At 37.2% G+C, this 21,444-nt stretch overlaps 1 protein-coding gene across 1 annotated transcript; it reads right to left on the bottom strand.

Annotated features, from left to right (window-relative positions):
• Positions 1–5,744: 5,744 nt before the first annotated feature.
• On the bottom strand, positions 5,745–21,298 carry LOC134743208 (odorant receptor 4-like). The gene is made up of 5 exons (XM_063676586.1): positions 20,502–21,298; positions 14,789–14,885; positions 14,606–14,710; positions 13,934–14,089; positions 5,745–5,789 (listed from the first exon to the last, which is right to left on the bottom strand). Exons 1-5 carry the CDS (start codon positions 21,296–21,298, stop codon positions 5,745–5,747), a joined length of 1,200 nt encoding a protein of 399 aa, XP_063532656.1.
• Positions 21,299–21,444: the final 146 nt, after the last annotated feature.

The following is a 21,444-nucleotide window of genomic DNA, read 5'->3' as shown; positions in this document are numbered from 1 at the left end:
GAATTACTCTATTGATAGGTGAAAATCGCATCAAAATCCGTTGCGTAGTTTTAAAGATCTAAGCTTACATATGTACAGACAGACAGCGGAAAGCGACTTTGTTTTATACTATCTAGTGATAAAATGCGCTTTTATTTCATGATATTTTACCCTTTCGTGGTTTTCAGCTTTATAAATATTTTACGTCAACGGATAATCCAACAATCAAATGTAGTCAGAGATCGTAATTTTTTTATAAGTTACAAACTTTAATCGAGTCTTCCTGTTACGATGTATCAAGACTAGCATATGTAGGTAACATTTTACCTACACACGCTACGCTATAGCACCGCACACGCAATCTGATGTCTCCTCTACACGATGGCCCAGCGTAGGCCAGTCCAAGGGACGCAGCTATGCGGTGGAATGAGATAGCAATATCCCTCTAACGCATAAATGCGTCCCTTGGACTGGCCTACGCTGGGCCATCGTGTAGAGGACATATGACCCCGCACTCAGTGCGCGAGCGGCACACTCCCGTCACTCCCTAATTGTGAACTAATCTCTAGGTGTTAAGTCAATGGTTAATCAGGAACCAGGTTTGGGGTTGATCCCGTAGTAAAGTATTGGGTCCTAATTACATTACCGGCGCCAGAGATTTTTGCATGGTGCAATTGCGATTTGAACTTCTGTAACATTTAACCAGTGTCGAGTTATCTAATTCCTAGACTAGGTTTATTACCTCTATTACGACCGGGTTATGCAGAGGTTCTTAAACGCAAAGCGGACGGCGAACAGACGTGGGTCTAACTGGGTTTGAATGGAACCAATTGTAAAGTTGCCAACTACTTATTCAGAGCCCCGATTTACACACCCCGCGGGCATACCGCAATGGATGCATAATTTGAGCGAAGGCTTGGTTCATACGGCATTATTTTTTCCCGTATACCGTTTACGGGATTTTATCGAATAAGTAGGACCGTAGTGACAGCAAAAATCGCTCTGGACACTGGAGACTTTGGTCATTTTTTCCTTCGTATATGACATTTATTTCAGTTTATAGTTTAAATAGTAGTGTGTCTACTTGAATAAACACAAATAAAAATATTTTCATAGAAAATAATTTAATTTGTTCTTAGAGCAAAAAACGGCTAGACGGCTTTCCTGCATTGACGCCGTGTACGTGTGAACGATTTTGAACGTTGCCGTTGCCATACAAATTTTGCTGTCACTACGGTATTCGATAAAATCCCGTATACGGAATTCGGAAAAAATTAACGACGTGTGAACCTAGCCTTAGGCGTGCAAACTTGGGTGATCCTATCTAAGCCGCTAGATATACATACATACACATATCTACTACTATACGTTGCCGCCATGTAAATATACGGGTCACTCACGTTTTGAAATTCGAAGATTGCTCGACATGTTTCGCTCCATAACGAGGAGCTTCAAGAGGAGCCACTCGCATTGGCGGACCGATGCAGACTGAAACCAAAAAACAAAAAACGTGAGTGACCTGTTTTAAAAATATTAATTACCTACTTAATACTTATTGTTATGTCTGTGTCTCATGGAAGTTTTGTTATGTTGCTTCAGAGATCTCTTTTATTTTAACTAGCAGGTGTTTAGGTGACGAAAATTATATACGAAGAAAAGAAACCATTATTTTCCAAAATGTGTTCCAAAAGAATGAAGTACGACAGTTCAATAAACAGCTTTACCTTCAAGTCATTATAAAAATGAGAGACTTTTTTTGTTTTCCGCATTTTGCTTATGTTACGCATTGTTCAGGTCAAAATGTCGTAGGCGTTATTGGAAACAGATTTACAAATAGGTACATATTTATCTTTTACCGGACCCCAGGCTCTCTAGGCTAAATAAATACCGAGCCGTGGCAAAAATACCGGAACAACGCTAGGAAGACGATATTATGTTTTATGTATACAAATAATATTGCACATTCAAAAGTTAAGCCTTAAGATCATTTATTCTCAATAGTATATGATGATAATTCTCCTTTTTACTAAAAAGGTAAAAAATAAGTAGGACGATGCCGATGCCGTTCTGACCCTTCGATCCTCGTGGCATCATTACCCCGCGTCAACTGGCCGCGGACGGAGACGGAGCGGCGCCATTACTTGCCGCGTATCTCCACATGGACATGAAAAATTACTCCATTCATCTAAGAAGACACACGCGGAGAACACAAGTAGTTTATATTATGTGCTACGTGTGCTAGACTCCCGCAATTTTTAGTGGATCTTATTTTATGCAAAACATTTATATTTAGACAAACGAGCACATGTTAAGCCGCCTCGCCTTTCAAATATTGCGTTGCAATATTAGAATAAGTTCGAAGATACCCGAGTCTTCTTCTTCTTCTTCTTCCTAGCCTTATCCCTTCATTTGGGGTCGGCTCTCCTCGTCCTTAGGTGCCAGGATCGCCTGTCCTGGGTTGTTTGCGTTTCAAGCTGAGCCCGTTCCAGGTCTTTGGATACGGTTGTCCACCACGTAGCTAGGGGGCGCCCTCCGCCTTTTCTCTTTTCCGGGATTGCTAAAGCCTTTTTAACTGGGTACTCTTCATTCCTTCTCATCACGTGCCCGAACCAGCGCATTCGCCTCTTTACTATCTTATCACCTATGGGTGCGACTTTGAAGGAGCCCCTGATGTATTCGTTGCGAATCCGATCCAGCCTAGTTACACCCGCCGACCATCGCAGCATCTTCATTTCGTTCACGTGCAGTTTGTTCTCGTGGGTCTTCTTTGCCGCCCAACACTCAGTGCCGTACAGCATAGCGGGTCTGATTGCCGTTTTGTAGACTTTACCCTTAAGTTTTATTGGCATACTGTTGTCGCAGAGCACTCCTGAAAGGGTTCTCCATCTTAACCATGCTGCGGTTACTCTGTGAGCTACATCTAAGTCAATGTTGCCGTTATCGACAGTATAGATCCTAGATACGTGAACTGTTTCACTTTGGGCAAGGGCTGACCATCAATGGAGATACTATTGGTGTCGGGTGTGATCTGATTACTGAAGCTGCACCTCATGTATTCGGTTTTGCTGCGACTAATACGGAGACCGTGGTTTTCGAGCGCGTCTTGCCATTGTTGGAGAGTAGTCTGTAGCTGGTTTGCACACTTATCCACCAGAACAACATCATCTGCGTACAGCAAGCACCAAGGTAGTGGGGATTGGATGTCCCTTGTAAGATATTCCATTGTCAGGTTGAACAAGAACGGGCTAAGTGCCGATCCCTGGTGCACACCAACTCTAACCTCAAATGGTTTGCTTAGTCCCGCTGGTCCTCTCACCTGTGTGCTAATATCTCTGTACATATCCTGTACTAGTCCGATATATTGTTCTGGGATTCCTTGCGCTCTCATGGCCTGCCAGACCGATTTCCGCGGTACTCTGTCAAACGCTTTTTCTAGATCGATAAACACAAGGTGGAGGTCCTCTTTATTGGTCCGGTGTTTTTCCATTAATATCCTCAAGGTTTGGATTGCGTCGGTTGTGGATTTTCCCGGCACGAAGCCACACTGATTGCTTGATATGGTAGTAAGTTCATCTAGGCGATTACTAAGTACACGCTCCCAGATCTTCAGAGTATGGGAGGTAAGCTTGACACCCCTGTAATTACCGCAGCTACTCACATCTCCCTTATGTTTGTAAAAAGGTACTAAATAGCTATGGCGCCATGCTTTAGGTATTTCGTTGGATTTGAGTATAGCATTAAAGATCTTCGTTAGCGTTCTCGGGGGAGCCTCACACCTAGAGAACGCGTCCCCAGGTGGCGGATAGGGGAACGCCTTGTAGGCGACTCGCAAGTGTCGCCTAATGGGTAGGAGTGAAATCAAATAGCTCCCGCGGACCAACAGGCCGGAGAGGGACACTCCGTTATCAAACCCCTGTAGAGGGCTTCTTCGACATATTCGGAGGCGAGGTCTCTGCAGTGCTGGGTGTTTAGGCTGGAGCGCTCAGAAGGGATGGTGGCGGAAGAATCCTCCCAATGGGTCAACGGCAGCGCCCACAACTTACAGTAAGATACAGCCTTGGCGTCAGGTGACAACCGGCCGTAAAAACTAAAGTCAAACCCACTCCTCCTCGAAGATACCCGAGTATAAAGAATAATACATAAATACATTGACATAAGCATAAGTGCACTGTGTGCACTGCTGTGCAAAGGCCTCCACGCATAGTAAGCTATACAGGGTGTCCTTAGCCATTGGACAAAGCCGAAATGTACATATGCATTAGGGTATTTAGAATCAGTATACCAAGTATCATAACGTATTGGTTCATGACGTATTGGTTTACTGTAGTCGTGTAAACGTATTTATAAAATAAATAAATAACAACCGGTGTAGCGGTTACGAAGAAATTTACAAATTACGATTTTTTACTTTGGAACAGCTGTATGTGTTAATAGCTCCTGAGGTAATAAATAGTATGAAACCTTCTTCGACCTTATTGATTATCTTTTTTATTTATGACATTAATAAGATTCTGACTTTTGACAAATGTCATCATTGCCGCACATTTTCGAACAAGTTGTCAAAAACACTGCCAATGATTAATACAGTATGTTTCTTTTTGCGCCGATCATAGGAATTAATTTTTGTTTGAAAATTTATTTCTTTATCTTTTGTTCTGATTAAAAAGTTAACGTTTGAGCATTCCTGAGAAGTGGCCTACGTGGGATTTCAGGGTTTGTCCAATGGCTAAGGTCACCCTGTAGAAAAAGTTATTACAAAAAGAAATTAGCACCGGAACAGTTGAAAGGTCCGACAATATATTACCAAAAATTTATCATGAAAAATAGAACCGCAGATTTATGCACTCGTAGGAAATGCCCAGGAGAAACCATTCAGCATATAACAGGAGCATGCAAAGCAATAGTCCAGACCGATTATAAGCACAGACACGATCAGGTAGCCAACATTGTACACCAGAGACTAGCAACCAGCCACCCCCTACTACAAATATATTGACCTAAAGGATGAAATAGCCAGGATGTGGAAACTCAGAACCGTTTTGTCCACTACAGGTGTTATCCCACAACAGATACATACTTCCATACAAACCTTATCATTGCCGCCGTCTTCATATGTAGTAATGCAAAAAGCAGTAATTCTGAACACATGCCGAATAGTTAGGAAATTCCTTCAGAATGATCTACAGTTCCCTAACACACATAATCAACGTCCATCAGTTACACAAACTCTACCCGGATCAAACCAAACCCAAAACGATCAACACCTACCTGCTCGAAGATTAATATGAAATTCACTTGGCTTCAGCCCGTGCATCCCATTACACCAGTATTCTGTGAAATGCTGAGAAAATAAAAGACACAAAATAATAATAAATAAATCTTTATTGTTCAAAACATACCTACAACATGGTACATATGAAGTTGGAGCCCTGGAGACTGCGTTAGTTTACTCTATACTGCAGCCCCAGTGGTTGCCCGTATTATATAATCAGTTAGAATTAGAAAGAACAATTAGACTTGTAACATAAAAAGTATTGACAAAATAACTCTTTTATATAATATCTAATTTAGGTACAAACAACAATATAGGTACTTAGCGGGAACGCTATTCAACAACTTGCATGCATGTGTGTGTGTGTGTGTGTGTGTGTGTGTCCAAATAGTCTTTTTAAAAGCAACACAACCATGTCCAAATAGTCTTTTTAAAAGCATGATTAGATAATGTTTTATAGTTTTATGTTCTATTTTTATTTGAAGTACCTATCTTATTTCCTAAGTATGGTATAATAACTGTAAGCTCCTTTCAAAATCTGTAAAGAAAAAAAAACATCATTAAATAAAGCATTCACAGAAAAGTTGGCTGTTCAAAATTACAATTTTAAAACAATAAAGATCAGATTTCACAGAATAAATAACGTTATTTACAATGGCTTCACTCCTAATAGACCTGTACCAATAACTTCTGAGGTTATAAGAATATTAATGTTGCTTATTTTTTATATATAGTTTCCAGACCATATACTAAACCTAAAAATAATATTTTGTGTCATCCTAGGTATTTGCTTAGGTAGAAATTTAGGTATTTCTTTTTTCAATCAGCATTCTGTAAAAAAAATATTCGAGACGAAATTCTTTGTTTCCCTGTAAAGGCAAAGTGGCTTCCGACGTACACACGCATTTTGTGTCATTTTCATCCACGGGTATAATGGCATTTAATAAATACCTAATATTGATCCTAAAACGCCTAAAAAAATATTAGAGTCGGTAAGTGAAGTGTTGTACTTTACAGAACATTGTTATATGTTATTCAAACAAATCTGTGTCAAATTCATCCACCGCTTTTATTTAAAAAAATTTTTTTTCTAATTAACACCCTGTATCTGCCACAAAAAAAAATTCATGTTATTAAGTTTACGTCTACAATATTATAATACCACATTGAGACATCATTCATAATTTGGGTCATTTTGATCCACGGTTTTTTTACTATCTGGCAAAATAAAACTCAATTGAGCAAGAAGGGCGTGCGCGGGGAAGGGTACCTACGCGGGTGGGGTGCTTATTATACTTGCCGCAATATCAGCTGGCGACTGAGATCTTAATACTATCTCCTTTACCCTTGTTAAGACCAACCAAGAGATGGCATTATGAGCTGTCTCGCCACTTAGTTTTGCGATACAGTGTATTTATTTCATTCGTAGGCATAATTACATTGTCTTAATCTTACCGTAGTAGGTATATAAATATAATTAAAAATAAACTGTAGGCTGCACTCCTCATACTGACCAACATTTGTGACGTTCCTAATCAAAAGGTACCACTTTCTCTGACAGGTTATTTGTATAAAGATATAATCAAATTTCGTCTTTATGGTAAACGACAAAGTGGTACCTACCTTTTGATTGAGAATGTCACAACAGCGACTTAAAAATTACTTTTGTTTCGATTTTTAGTAGACTTTTTAAGTTTATTTTAAGACGCAATTTATTGTGATTTTTGTTATGTTTAAGCGTGGCAAGCAACATTAATTACATTGATGATGATGTTCATTAAATACAATATTTTTTCATACTATACTGAACTGTCACCCTATACATGAGAATGAACAGCGCCCTCTTGACAATGATCATATATTACTGGTCAGGCTTTAATATGTGTCATAATTTAGTAAAGTCCCCTTTGTGGATTCTAAGTTTCCGAGTTACAGCAGTTTAGTGAAAGCGTTTTTTTTTAAATATAAATTAAGGGTTGAATAAAGAGGAAAGAAAATTTGATTATTTTTGCGCTACGACGCACGGTTTAGGAGATACAGCCCTATAAAGTTTTTTTTATTGTTTTTTTCTTTTTTACATTGTGTTTTTTGTATATTACTTTGAGGTTTCATAAAGGGGAACGAAAATTTAATTATTTTTGCGCTACGACGCATGGTTTAGGAGATCAAGCCCTATAAAAAAAAAACTATTTTTTTTGCGTTTTTTTTTGTATAAATTAATGGTTACATAAAGGGGACCGAAAAGTTGATTATTTTTGCGCTACGACGCACGCTTTAGGAGATACAGCCCTATATAGATTTTTTTCTTTTTCTTTTTTACGTTTCTAAATCTTAATTAAGGGCTTCTTAAGGGGAACGAAAATTTGATTATTTTTCGCTACCATGCACGGTTTAGGAGATACATCCCTAAAGTTTTTTTTGTTGTTTTTTTTTCTTTTTTTTGTCATTGCGTTTTTTGTTATTATTTTGGGGTTTCATAAAAGGGAACGAAAATTTTATTATTTTTGCGCTACGACGCACGGTTTAGGAGATACAGCCCTAAAATGATTTTTTTCTCTTTCTTTTTTGCGTTTTTAAATCTTAATTAGGGGCTTCTTAAAGGGGAACGGATATTGATTATTTTTGCGCTACGATGCACGGTTTAGGAGATACAGCCCTATAAAGTTTTTTTGTTATTATTTTTTTCTTTCTTTTTCTTGTGTTTTTGTATATTATTTAGGGGCTTCATAAAGGGGAACGAAAATTTTATTATTTTTGCGCTACAACGCATGGTTTAGGAGATACAGCCCTATAAAGATTTTTTTTTTTAAATTTTGCGTTTTTTTTAAATATAAATTATGGGTTGCATAAAGGGGAACGAAAATTTTATTGTTTTTGCGGTACCACGCACGGTTTAGGAGATACAGCTCTATAAAGTTTTTTTTCCTGGTTTTTTTTTTTTGTTTTTTTTTAAAGTATTAATTACGGGTTTCTGAAAGGGGTTTTTTAAATTATTTTTGCGCTACGACGCATGGTTTAAGAGATACAGCCCTATAAAGATTTTTTTATTGTTTTTTTTTTCTTTTTTTCTTTTTTACATTGTGTTTTTTGTATATTACTTTGGGGTTTCATAAAGGGGAACGAAAATTTTATTATTTTTGCGGTACCACGCACGGTTTAGGAGATACAGCTCTATAAAGTTTTTTTTCCTGGTTTTTTTTTTAAAGTATTAATTACGGGTTTCTTAAAGAGGTTTTTTAAATTATTTTTGCGCTACGACGCATGGTTTAAGAGATACAGCCCTATAAAGATTTTTTTATTGTTTTTTTTTTCTTTTTTTCTTTTTTACATTGTGTTTTTTGTATATTACTTTCGGGTTTCATAAAGGGGAACGAAAATTTTATTATTTTTGCGGTACCACGCACGGTTTAGGAGATACAGCTCTATAAAGTTTTTTTTCCTGGTTTTTTTTTTTTTAAAGTATTAATTACGGGTTTCTTAAAGGGGTTTTTTAAATTATTTTTGCGCTACGACGCATGGTTTAAGAGATACAGCCCTATGTTTTTTTTTAATTTTGCGTTTTTTTTTTAAATATAAATTATGGGTTGCATAAAGGGGAAAGAAAATTTTATTATTTTTGCGCTACGACGCATGGTTTAGAAGATACAGCCCTATAAAGATTTTTTTTTAAATTTTGCGTTTTTTTAAATATAAATTATGGGTTGCATAAAGGGGAACGAAAATTTTATTGTTTTTGCGGTACCACACACGGTTTAGGAGATACAGCTCTATAAAGTTTTTTTTCCTGGTTTTTTTTGTTTTTTTTTTTTAAGTATTAATTACGGGTTTCTTAAAGGGCTTTTTTTAAATTATTTTTGCGCTACGACGCATGGTTTAAGAGATACAGCCCTATAATGATTTTTTTTTTAAATTTTGCTTTTTTTTTTTAAATATAAATTATGGGTTGCATAAAGGGGAACGAAAATTTTATTATTTTTGCGCCACCACGTACGGTTTAGGAGATATTATATTCGTTCAAAATTTCGCGCCGACCTCGAAATTCGAATAAATATGATGAACAAACCGACCAAAACAAACAATGCGCTGTCGCCATTCCGTGCGCTAGCGACTGGTCGCTGCATGCATCACTCCCGCCCGCTCCACTGACCCCCATCCCCACCGCATCATCTATCCATCACGCCGCGTGAGTGAAGTGAAAGAACGAACGCTGGCTCACTCACTTCATTGCAGTGCTTGGCTTGACTAGTTTTTTTATGTGATAGTCAGCAAACGAGCAGACGAGCCGGCTGATGGGAAGCAGTCATCGTCGCCCATGGACATAAGCAACAACACAGGAGCCCTTAAGCATTGCCGACCCTTGAGAACCCTAAATACCCGCTTCTTGAAGAATCCCATGTCGAAGCGCAAAGGAAATACCTCAGGAGGCAACTCATTCCACATTTTGCACGTTCTGGGAAGAAACGAGCGAGATGCCCGCTTATTCTTGGTGTGCCATGTGTCTAAGAAGTGAGGATGAGTTTTGCTCCTTTGGCGGGAGGTGCGTGCGGTGATAGAAACGAGACGATGACACCAGATCAAAAAGTTCTTCGGAACATTCCCCATTGTACAGTAAGTTCGGGATCGCCGACAATACGAACTGCCCGCCGTTGGATGGAGTCAAGGGGAAGGAGCTGGTATTGTGGAGCGCCAGACCAGTGATGAGATGAGAACAGTACTCCATATGAGGTCGAACCTGCACTTTATATAACAAAAGTCGGTGACCCGGTGTGAAGTACTGTTTGGCTCTGTTTTTTGGAGGCCAGTTTGGCTTTTTGTTCCAGATGACTACGAAACTGGACTTCGTTCGTAATGTCGACACCAAGTATCGCGATACTTTTAGCCGTGGTAAGGGGAATGCCCTGAAACTTTGGCGCCGTGACAAATGGGGTTTTTTTTGGCGGAAAACGCGCAGACTTGTGTCTTACTAGGGTTGAACTGGACGAGGTTACGTCTACCTCATTTGGAGACCTATTCAAGGGACGTCTCGATCTCAGACACAAGTCGCATCCTGCACTCCGACACCTGCTCAGGGGGGGCGTTTGCACGACCTGTATAACAGCTATCACCAGTGCTGTCATCCGCATAGCAATGAATATTGTTAGTAAATAACATATCATTGATATGCAGAACGAACAGGGTAGGCGATATTGTATTGGGAACAAAAAAAAATGTTTCCTTAGCTTGCAGGGTTGGCGCGGTCACTTTTAAGCATTCCAGCTACAAGTACACCCAGTGAAAGGGTGTTTTCTGTAGCTGGGATGGTTTTGACTGCTAAGCGATCGCGCTTAAATCCGGCAAAGGTGAACAAAATATTTTTTATTCACGATAATTACAACCACTGTAGCTGTACTGTAAACAATTTTTAGTCAGTGATTGATGGAGATAAGAAATAAATGTTTATTCCTAGCATAGTTATGTTTTTTTTTAATTATTCCTCCTAAAAAATGTCCTCACGCCGGCGACGCCGCGCCGCGCCGGGTTCAAAACCCAGCGCGCCGCCGCTGGGTTTTTTGGCTGCGGCGTGGATCTCTAATATATAGCTATAATAGCTCTATAAAGTTTTTTTTCCTGTTTTTTTTTTTAAGTTTTAATTAAGGGTTTCTTAAAGGGGAACGAAAATTTGATTATTTTTGTGCTACGATGCACGGTTTAGGAGATGCAGCCCTATAAAGATTTTTTTTGTTGTTTTTTTTTTCATTGTGTTTTTTGTATATTATTTTGGGGTTCCGTAAAGGGGAACGAAAATTTTGTTCTTTTTGCGCTACCACGCACGGTTTAGGAGATATAGCTCTATAAAGATTTTTTCCTGTTTTTTTTTGTTTTTTTTTAAAGTATTATTTTAAGGGATCCTTAAAGGGGAACGAAAAATTGATTATTTTTGCGCTACGATGCACGATTTAGGATATGCAGCCCTATAAAGATTTTTTTTTGTTTTTTTTTTCATTGGGTTTTTTTGTATATTACTTTGGGGTTCCGTAAAGGGGAACGAAAATTTTATTATTTTTGCGCTACGACGCACGGTTTAGGAGATACAGCCCTAAAATGATTTTTTTTCCACTTTCTTTTTTGCGTTTTTCAATCTTAATTAGGGGTTTCTTAAAGGGATTTTTTTTAATTATTTTTGCGCTACGATGCACGGTGTAGGAGATACAGCCCTATAAAGTTTTTTTGTTATTTTTTTTTCTTTTTTTTCATTGTGTTTTTATTATATTACTTTGGGGCTTCATAAAGGGGAACGAAATTTTTATTATTTTTGCGCCACCACGCACGGTTTAGGAGATATTATATCTATATATATAGCTATAATAGCTCTATAAAGTTTTTTTCCTGGTTTTTTTTAAAGTTTTAATTAAGGATTTCTTAAGGGGAACGAAAATTTGATTATTTTTGTGCTACGATGCACGGTTTAGGAGATGCAGCCCTATAAAGATTTTTTCCTCTTTTTTTTTCTTTTTTGCGTTTTTAAATCTTAATTAGGGGCTTCTTAAAGGGGAGCGAAAATTTGATTATTTTTGCGCTACGATGCACGATATAGGAGATACAGCTAATACAGCCCTATAAAGATTTTGTTTCTTTTTTTTTTCATTGTATTTTTCATGTATTACTTTTGGGTTACATAAAGGGGAACGAAAATGTTTATTATTTTTGCGCTACGACGCATGGTTTAGGAGATACAGTCCTATATTTTTTTTTACAATGCATGTGCTCGAAAAGTGCGTTTCCTACGGAGCCATATCGTGCGGAAAGTACTGCTTTTCCGCACTAGTGCTTTTTGTTTTCAATTTTTTTTTACAGTACATATGGTGCTGCTTTCTCGCACTAGTGCGGAAAAGAGCACTTACCGTGCATATGTCGAAAGTTTAAAGGGCCATATGTACTGTAAAACGTACGATACACGTGCGAATAGGTAATTCGCAACTCGTGTCGATTTAAAACACTCCTTTTAATAATTAAACTTATTTGCCATGACATGTTTTTTTATTTACTCGCACAATGCATAGTAAAACATTGTATGATACACGTGCGTAAAGATGATTTCCGCACTTGTTGCATAAATAGCAATTTTTTTTATCAAAGAATGAAAGAAAGTCACGGTATTAATAACCAAATTTTACTTTAGTGGTACCTTTTCCCTATCACTGTCACAAATGTATGTGGCGTTCACGTAAACGCGATATTTTTAAGATTTCCCTGCGCAATGTTGCCAGCTCGCTCGCAAATCAAACATGTACTTACAGTTCTTTTGCATAATGGTGACATTGTACAATATCTATGAGTTTTAAATAGGTAAAAGATAATTCGACGCATTCTTTGCTTGCTTGTTGCTTGTTGTTGTGTTGTTTGCGTAACTTCTTTAAATAAGTTGCGTTAATTTGGCGCACAGGCGAAGTAAACATGCGTTGCGTACGGCAAGGTCACGCCGCGGCCCCACCCTGCACGGCCTCCGTTGCCCATTCAGACCGCCCGCTAGCTTCGTTTGAACGCAAATAATATTTTTGTAATATTTGTTTATGCAGTGGATGAAAGTGACACAAATTCATACATCTTATTTATCCCGCATTTCAAATTAATAAGATGTAAACTCTAATATCTTTAATATTCTTTTGTAACGGTGACAGCCTGTTACAACAAAATCATCAAATATCTTATGAAGCTATGCCTTAATAAGACACAAAATCATTTAATGGACCTATTTAAACGATTAAATTCGACCTAAGTAATTTTTTTTAACTCTAATTTTTTTTTGTGTCTTTTAGAATATTATGACATAGTATCAGATTGCAGTGGACGTAATTGACACAAACTATGTTTTCACACTAAAAACACTATCCTAAATGCAACACAGTTACATGTTTTCTCTCGAATATTTTTTTCTCCAAGATAATTCAAAATAAAAAATAATTACCACAAAATAACAAATTACTAGAAAAGCAAATTATATATATGACACAAAACAAAATGTAAGATTTACATCTTAACAAAGTATTCATAAGCGAAAACAGAATTGACTTTAATATTTTTATAACCTAGGGGTCAAAATATAGCCAGCGGTACAGGTCTATAAATCCTAATCTAATCTAAATTTACAAATTATTCCATTTATTAAGACAAATTCGGTATAATTCTGGACAGGTAGTAACCTGATTAAATCTTCTTCTTCTATCCAAAGATTTCAAAAGTAAAGATAGGCCCGTTCATATAATAATTCCAATCGAACATTCTCGTTTGGTGTGCCTGGGTGGAATGCTACAACGCGATTGGTTCATGAGTTCGCATCACGCGCGCGATTAGTCGCAACTATGTAGTTGCCTTGGATTGCACGCTTGGCTCGCATTTGTGTGCTGGACTATAACTGCGAAAATCGAAGTTCGCAAATTGCGAGCATCTTTCTCTGTCACTCTAATTACGCCTTCATTGGAGTAAAAGAGAAAGATCCCCGCAATTTGCGAATTTCGGTTTTCGCGGTAGACCCCCTGGCCCCATTCTTGTTGCCCGTCTTTACGAAATAATATTTTTTCTTATGTAGTATTTAAACCCTAAAAGAGGAATGAGTACAATTTTTATTAAACTTCTAATGTTACTGACAAAATTTGTTTGCCAAACTACATTTGCTGATTTACATAAATTATTAATTAATCATACAGCAATAAATGTAGGCAGTGTGAGGTTAGTGAAAGGTCCTGCCGTGTAGATGTGTACGATTCGCATCTGCCCCTGAAGAATCAGAACGTTTTTCCGCTGTTGAAGGTTGGCTGCCCACCAGTCACTCTCGTACAGCCCCATCATTACATCCTGACTCTGAAAAACATTACAAAGACCTGTTTTCGTGACTGATGACAAAAGTGGCCCCCATGTTCAAAATTCATTTGTTTACGTTACATGTCCATCTTTGGGTCACAAATTTACATATGTGTACCAAATTTCAACTTAATTGGTCCTGTACTTTCTGAGAAAATAGGCTGTGACAGACGGACAGACAGACAGGCGCACGAGTGATCCTATAAGGGTTCCATTTTTTCCTTGCGAGGTACGGAACCCTAAAAACAGCAATTTTGCGTAAGCCCCTGACCTGACAAACTTCGGCTTTTGCAGTCCCAGTCCCAGTAAATATTTTAATATTAATTTTACGCAAAGATATACCGTATAACTGTTTAATGTGTAGCGATATTTATGACGTTATATTAGAACAATAATAGTGATATATATACAATACTTTGAATTATGTCTCCATGTGTGTAAAAAAAAACCGCGGTTTGCAATAATTGCAATTCGCGGCCTCCAGCCTACCGAATAATTAATTTCTCCGTCTCTTACCTTGTACATAACACAATTGCTATGCCAACAAAACATAAACAGCTGAGCAATGCCAAATATCAAATACTCTGCCATCAAAAGTTTTTGCGCTGTATTTGTTGTAGACTGCAAAAATTGAGTTCAATTAAATGTTTTTATAAATTATTTCTCGCTTGCATATATCTAAATAACGAGTATACAAACGGTTAGTTGGTAAGCACTGGCACAGATCATCACTGAGCATATGACGACATAGCAAAACATCACAGGTGACAAAACTGAGTTGAACAATCTGGAATGCCTGAAAAAAAATTGTATCGTTTCATGCTTGACAAAATTTAGGGCGTAACATAATTATTGTTTTCTACTCGTCGAGTATAATCTGTGTATTACAACTTCATATGCAACACTACAACCTTACTCTTTTCAACGTTGGATAGTCTATGGCACTTCCGACTTAAGCATAAGAATTTTATCGATACGGTTTAGTCAATTATAAAAATTTTGAAAATAGAACTTCATATATTTCGATAAAATATTTCTTGTTTAAGGAGACTCGATTCAATGCAAATTAGCCTACTTAAACACGCTGCTGCGTCGCATCTGCTTTGTGATTGGTTGGCCAACAAAAACATTTTCTTTTATGTTGTAGTAGAAACAATTGCTTCATAAGTCAGATACGCGCATGTGACACCCTTCATATAGCAACATCCATACCCTACGAAAACCGATTAGCGTTGCTTGTTAGTCTCCATAGGCTACGGTGGCCAAAATCGAGAAAAAACTTAAAATTTAATTTAATTTAAATTCCATTATTAAATTGTAATTCGATTGTGTTGCTTTGTTTTTTTTTATTCTTATTTGTTTACATGTAATTACCGTTAATAATTTAACTATACAGGGTGTCCTTAGCCATTGGACAAAGCCGAAATGCACATATGCATAAGGGTATTTAGAATCAGTATACCAAGTATCATAACGACAGGTGTAGCGGTTACGAAGAAATTAACAAATTACGATTTTTTACTTTGGAGCAGCCTGTATGTGTTAGTAGCTACTGAGGTAATAAATAGTATGAAACCTTCTTCGACCTTATTAACCGACTTCAAGATTTCAGAGGAGGTTCTCAATTCGGTTGTTTTTTTTTAAATGTTTGTTACTCCATAACTCCGTCATTTCTGGACCGATTTTGAAAATTCTTTTTTTGATTGTAAGTATATACATACAAATTGGTCCCGTTTTTGTCAAAAAGCAGTTCTGATGATGGGATCCATGAGTAATCGAGGGAACTCCTCAAATGTTAAAGGCATACATATAGTGATTTTAGTATTTTCATCAACAAATCAAGCACTTACATTTAAAAAAGTGACATTTGATGAAGTGGAACTGCTGATGATGATCAGAACGGAACTCTTCAATGACGCATAGTTCACATTTGGCAATTTGTCCTCTTCGTTATGTTTGTTAAGCAAGTTAGGTTTTCAAGAAACATTTTTGTCAAGCTCGAGTTCTGATGATGGGATCCATGAGGAATCGAGGGTACTCCTCAAATGTTAAAGGCATACATATAGTGATTTTAGTATTTTCATCAACAAATCAAGCACTTACATTTAAAAAAGTGACATTGATGAAGTGGAACTGCTGACGATGATCAGAACGGAACTTCAATGACGCATAGTTCACGTTTGGCGATTTGTCCTCTTCGTTATGTTTGTTAAGCAAGTTAGGTTTTCAAGAAACATTTTTGTCAAGCTCGAGTTCTGATGATGGGATCCATGGGGAATCGAGGGAACTCCTCAAATGTGAAAGGCACACATATAGTGATTTTTGTATTTTTATCAACAAATCCAGCATTTTCATTTAAAAAAGTGACATTTGATGAAGTGGAACTGCTGATGATGATCAGAATAGAACTCTTCAATGACACATAGTTCACGTTTGGCGATTTGTTCTCTTCCTTATGGACCCAGACCCAAACTTGGACCCGGACTCGGACCCGGACCCGGGTCTGGACATGGACCCCAACTCGGACGCGGACCCGGACCGAACTCTGACCCAAACTTGGACCCAGACAGCCGGACACGGACCCGGACTCGTATCCGGACCCAGACCCGGACCCGGAAATGCTACTAGAAAAGTGGGTTAGGTGGGTGGGTAGATTTTGAACTGCGATTCTCACAGAACAGAACTGCTATCAGCAGTAGGTTAGGTTAGGTTAGAGCTGTGACCCTTACAGAAACGAAATGCTATCAGAAAAGTAGGTTAGGTTAGAACTGCGACCCTTACAAAAACGAAATGTTACTAGAAAAATGGGTGGTTTTACCTCCTTTTCTACATTATTAGGCAAAATGCTGTCTTTTTCATTTCATTGTCTGGAATCTAAGAGTGCACCATCAACAATAAGTGAACTTTCAGCAGCATCCCCCATTGAAGTCGGTTTTTTTTTCTTAAAAATTATTGATTATCTTTTTATTTATGACATTAATAAGATTCTGACTTTTGACAAATGTCATCATTGCCGCACATTTTTGAACAAGTTGTCAAAAACACTGCCAATTATTAATACAGTATGTTTCTTTTTGTTGTCGATCATTGGATTTATTTTTTGTTTGAACTTATTTTTTATCTTTTGTTCTAATTAAAAAAAACCTTAACGTTAGAGCATTCCTAAGAAGTAACACTACGTGGGATTTCAGGGTTTGTCCAATGGCTAAGGTCAGCCTGTATATTTAAATAGTAATTATAAGTTCAGTTTTAGGTATTAAGGAAATCATTTGCATGACTTATTAAAGTCTGAATGTACGCTCACTCAACCATTGTAATACCACAATTGTACTACATTTAAAGCAAATAAATTACTATTACAAGGGTAAATGCACCAGTAGTCAGCCTTTTTACGAAATTTCTATGTTCAAGATCGTTTCATTTGCTTACTAATTTACCTATAAGAATTATTAATGTTTTAACTGTTCAAGAATTTCATATAGTTTAAGTTTTGTAAAGAATAAAACGTTTTTAAAAATATTTCATTAAATATAATGAAAGTTCGTTTTTGCCAGTAATCAGCCCCCTCTGTACCAATAGACAGCCTTTAAGTACCCAGTGCCCAGCCATCCCATTTTAACGGCTGATTAGTGGGTTCTGAGTTCCGCGATGTCAATGTCCACTGGTCAGCCACAGGCTGACTACTGGGTAGTTACTTATTGCAATCAAATAAAGTCATAATAATGTAAATATTTAAAGGTGCTTAGCTTAATTCCTATGGTCAGCCTCCCCCGGCTGACTTCTGGGTTTACGACCTTTTCAAAATTACTGCCATAAACCCAGTATTCAGCCAAGGGAGGCTGACTATTGGATTTCGTACAAATAGTAGTTCCCAATAGTCAGCCGCCTTAAAAATGTTACTTTTATATGGATTTATATTTATTTTTCACTTTTTTCAGATAGAATAAGTATTAATCATGTGATGCGGTCCACATTCTTTTAACAAGAAATCATTTTATTTATTTTATTTTATTTATTTATTATTATTCGGAGATCCAACAGCTGTTAACATGTCTATAGGTTTTATAAATATGATACAAAAAGCCAATTACAGGTTCTCACCAGTAGCTACATATTAACAAAAACAATTGGTGATTAGCACTATTGCACGATTCCTACATTTTAACGCCAAAGCTATAGTAAACTTACCTATAATTCGAAATTAACTATAGAAGATACATAAAAGAAAAAGAAAAAATATTTCAATAAGGCATGCTCACTTAAGAGGCCGGTGTCGATTTTGGAGCAAAATCGACACCGATGATTTTCGTTCAAATTATACACGTTTTGTTACGTAATATCTAAATAACAAGTATTGGTTTCTATTAGCACGTCTTCTCGATTTGCCTTTTAATAATGAGGTCGCGAGCGTGCGTCACCGGTAATATATGAAGAGAAGGGGCAGTTTTTAAAAACTCATCAAAAAATTATGGTGGTAAATTATACAAATTGATGTATAAGAATAGTTTCAGCAAATGTTGTAGATTGTTTAAGTATCAAAATTACGTTGAAATTAAGTCGATTTTCAGGGAAATTGTCACTTGTTTTGAAGTAATTTCTGGAGAAAATTGAATTCGTTTAACTTTCATTTCCTCGAACTCTTAAGTTGTATAACAAAAATGTAATCTGATAAAGGTCAAGTACAGAATGTGGGTAATTCAAATTTACCATTTTTAGCAGTCCAAACTTTACGAAATTTACAAATAACCATTATTTCAATTAGGTAACAAAAGGTGTACAATTTCACAGACTAAATCTATCAATTTTACATTTTTGCGACTAAAATCGACACCGGCCTCTTAAATAACTCCTCCGTCAGGATACGCCGCATCATAATTCGGCTGTTAACGACTTAACAAAATACCATGTGACACTCCAAAAAAAATGGCGCATATCAGATGATCCTTCATGTCAGAAAACGGCACTTCTTTGAAGTAGTGTTGTGGTTTATGCTAGACAATTATTTCAAAAAATTTACTATATTTAAATTAATAGTTTATCAATCTATAATATCACCTACTTTTCACATGAAAATTAGAAAAGGTTTGATAATTACAGCCAAAAATAGAATAGAATAGAATAGAATAGAATAGAAATCATTTATTCAGACAACACATCAATACAACACATATATAGCAAATACAAGACAAAGATAAACGAAACAGTAGAAATAGAGATGTGAAGCTGAAATGGTCTCCACTCAGCAATGCAGCTGGCACGACTAGCGTGGTCAACGGCGCTGGTTTTCTGTGGAGCCAGCGGAGTGTGCGGGACAGCATAGTTCGGGACGGGACACGTTGTGGACGACGTGATATAATAACATAGAGTACTACTAACATAAATATATACATCGAATATATATATATATATATATATATATATACAAATATACATAACTTAACTTGTGAATAACTAAAGAACAGAACAGAATAGGTAATAATGACGATGACGGGATCCGGATTTTTTAAATATTTAGCTTCAGGCAGCAAAACTTTGTTGGTCCATTAGGTACGCTTTGAGTCTTGATTTAAAGGAACCTATAGTACTGCTCTGTCGGATTGGTGGCGGAAGATTATTCCAGCACTTCGTGGCAGCGTAGCGAAAGCTGCCACGGAATGCAGCGGTTCTGTGCCTTGGGCATAGTAGTCTGGGACCACGTCTGATGTGTTGATAGATGGTCAATTTCTCAAATAAGTACACCGGCCTTTTACTGTTACAAATACCAAAGAGGAGCGTAGCAAAATGTAGAATGCGTCGATTATTCATGTTTAAGAGTTTATTAGTAAGCAAGATAGGCTGACCACTGGTGCATGGCTGAGCACTGGTGCCTTTACCCTATATTCCGAAAGATGGCGCTGGCATTGAAATACATATCTATTGGTTTCTCTAAATGCATTGCAATAATTAAAATATAATAAAATTACTCATTAAGGGCCACTTGACCCATCCCACTAACCCGGCTCAGGCAGCAAAGTGACGTCAGCGACGTCATAAAGACGTAATAATGACGTAATTATGGCGTTATAATGACGTCTCTGACGTCATTATGACGTATAAATGCTGTTAGGGGGTTAAATCGTTAGCCCAGTGTCAAATGGTACTGGTAACCATGGTAACTTCAGGTTTAACTGATTAACCCCGGGTTAGTGGAATGGTGCAAGTGGGCCTAATTCACCTAAAACGACATAATGAAGCGGTCTGTCGCTAAACAGCTTACCTAGTTAATACCTACAATCTTTTTAGTTGAGAGAAGAAAATAGCAAAAGTATGTGTGTTTAGATGCGAGGTATGGATTTTTTATAGCGCTAAATGAATAAGTTTTTTTAAATTAATTTGAAGCATTTGTTAGCTAAGTTAGAATGGGTTAACTTACTTCAGAAGTAAAACATGAATTCCGTGGAGTTGTCGGACCACTTTTTCTGCATTTTCATTGCTAATTCCTTTCCCTTCCGTGCCCAGCATCTCCCTGCATCTTATACGAAGAAGTTCTAATTTTCCTCCAAAATACACCATTACGACCATGACACTAGTGTCATAAGCACCCATTATAGCCGCCCCATAAGCACATAGCCATGTGTGCCACATAACAGTGATCCAACACCCTGGGGAATTATCTTTATCAAAAGGCATCCATGAGCTGAGTATGTGGGGAAATGGTTCAGTTCCGTTGTAAAAACCTTTCTCCAATGAATAATATTTCACTAATGATGAAGTAACAGTAGTAAAGAAAGTAGTAAATACCAAAACCCAGTACAAATAAGTTACGCGTCGACAATATCTGGTGTAACTGTTGATAATATTTCCTTTAGCTTCATCTTGATTATCCCTTTCGAATTTATCAGCTTCAGTTATGTAGTCAATGACTTGACTCCAATTTTCTTGCCAAAATACAAATGCATTTGCTTTAATTACACAAACGGAGCTTAGCATAGACATCTTCAGATTTGACAAGACGAGATCCAAGTCTGTTCCTATTAAATAGAGTTCCATGAACTGGGTGACTACGAAAATCATTACAATCTCGTGTATGATTATTATCCAGATTCTATCCATCCTGTTCTTGGGAAGCAGCAGCCCAGTTTTATTTAAAAGCCAATAGTTTGGACCAAAAAGAGGTCTGTTTGGATCTTCTAAACTTTCAAATAGCCAAAATAGGCTTTCTTTAAGCATTTCTTTTATCATTTCGAACCCGTTTTGATCAAGGTCTGATGAAAAGTGACATAGAAAAATATTTACTGTGTCATTTATATATTCACCCCGCTTATAGCCTTCTACCGCAGTGAGTAAAGCAATCACAGCGTAGTGCGAAGGTATTA

The sequence above is a fragment of the Cydia strobilella genome, chromosome 7, assembly GCF_947568885.1.
Source record: "Cydia strobilella chromosome 7, ilCydStro3.1, whole genome shotgun sequence".
Lineage (NCBI taxonomy): Eukaryota > Metazoa > Arthropoda > Insecta > Lepidoptera > Tortricidae > Cydia > Cydia strobilella.
This window is presented reverse-complemented; position numbering and strand designations above follow the sequence as displayed.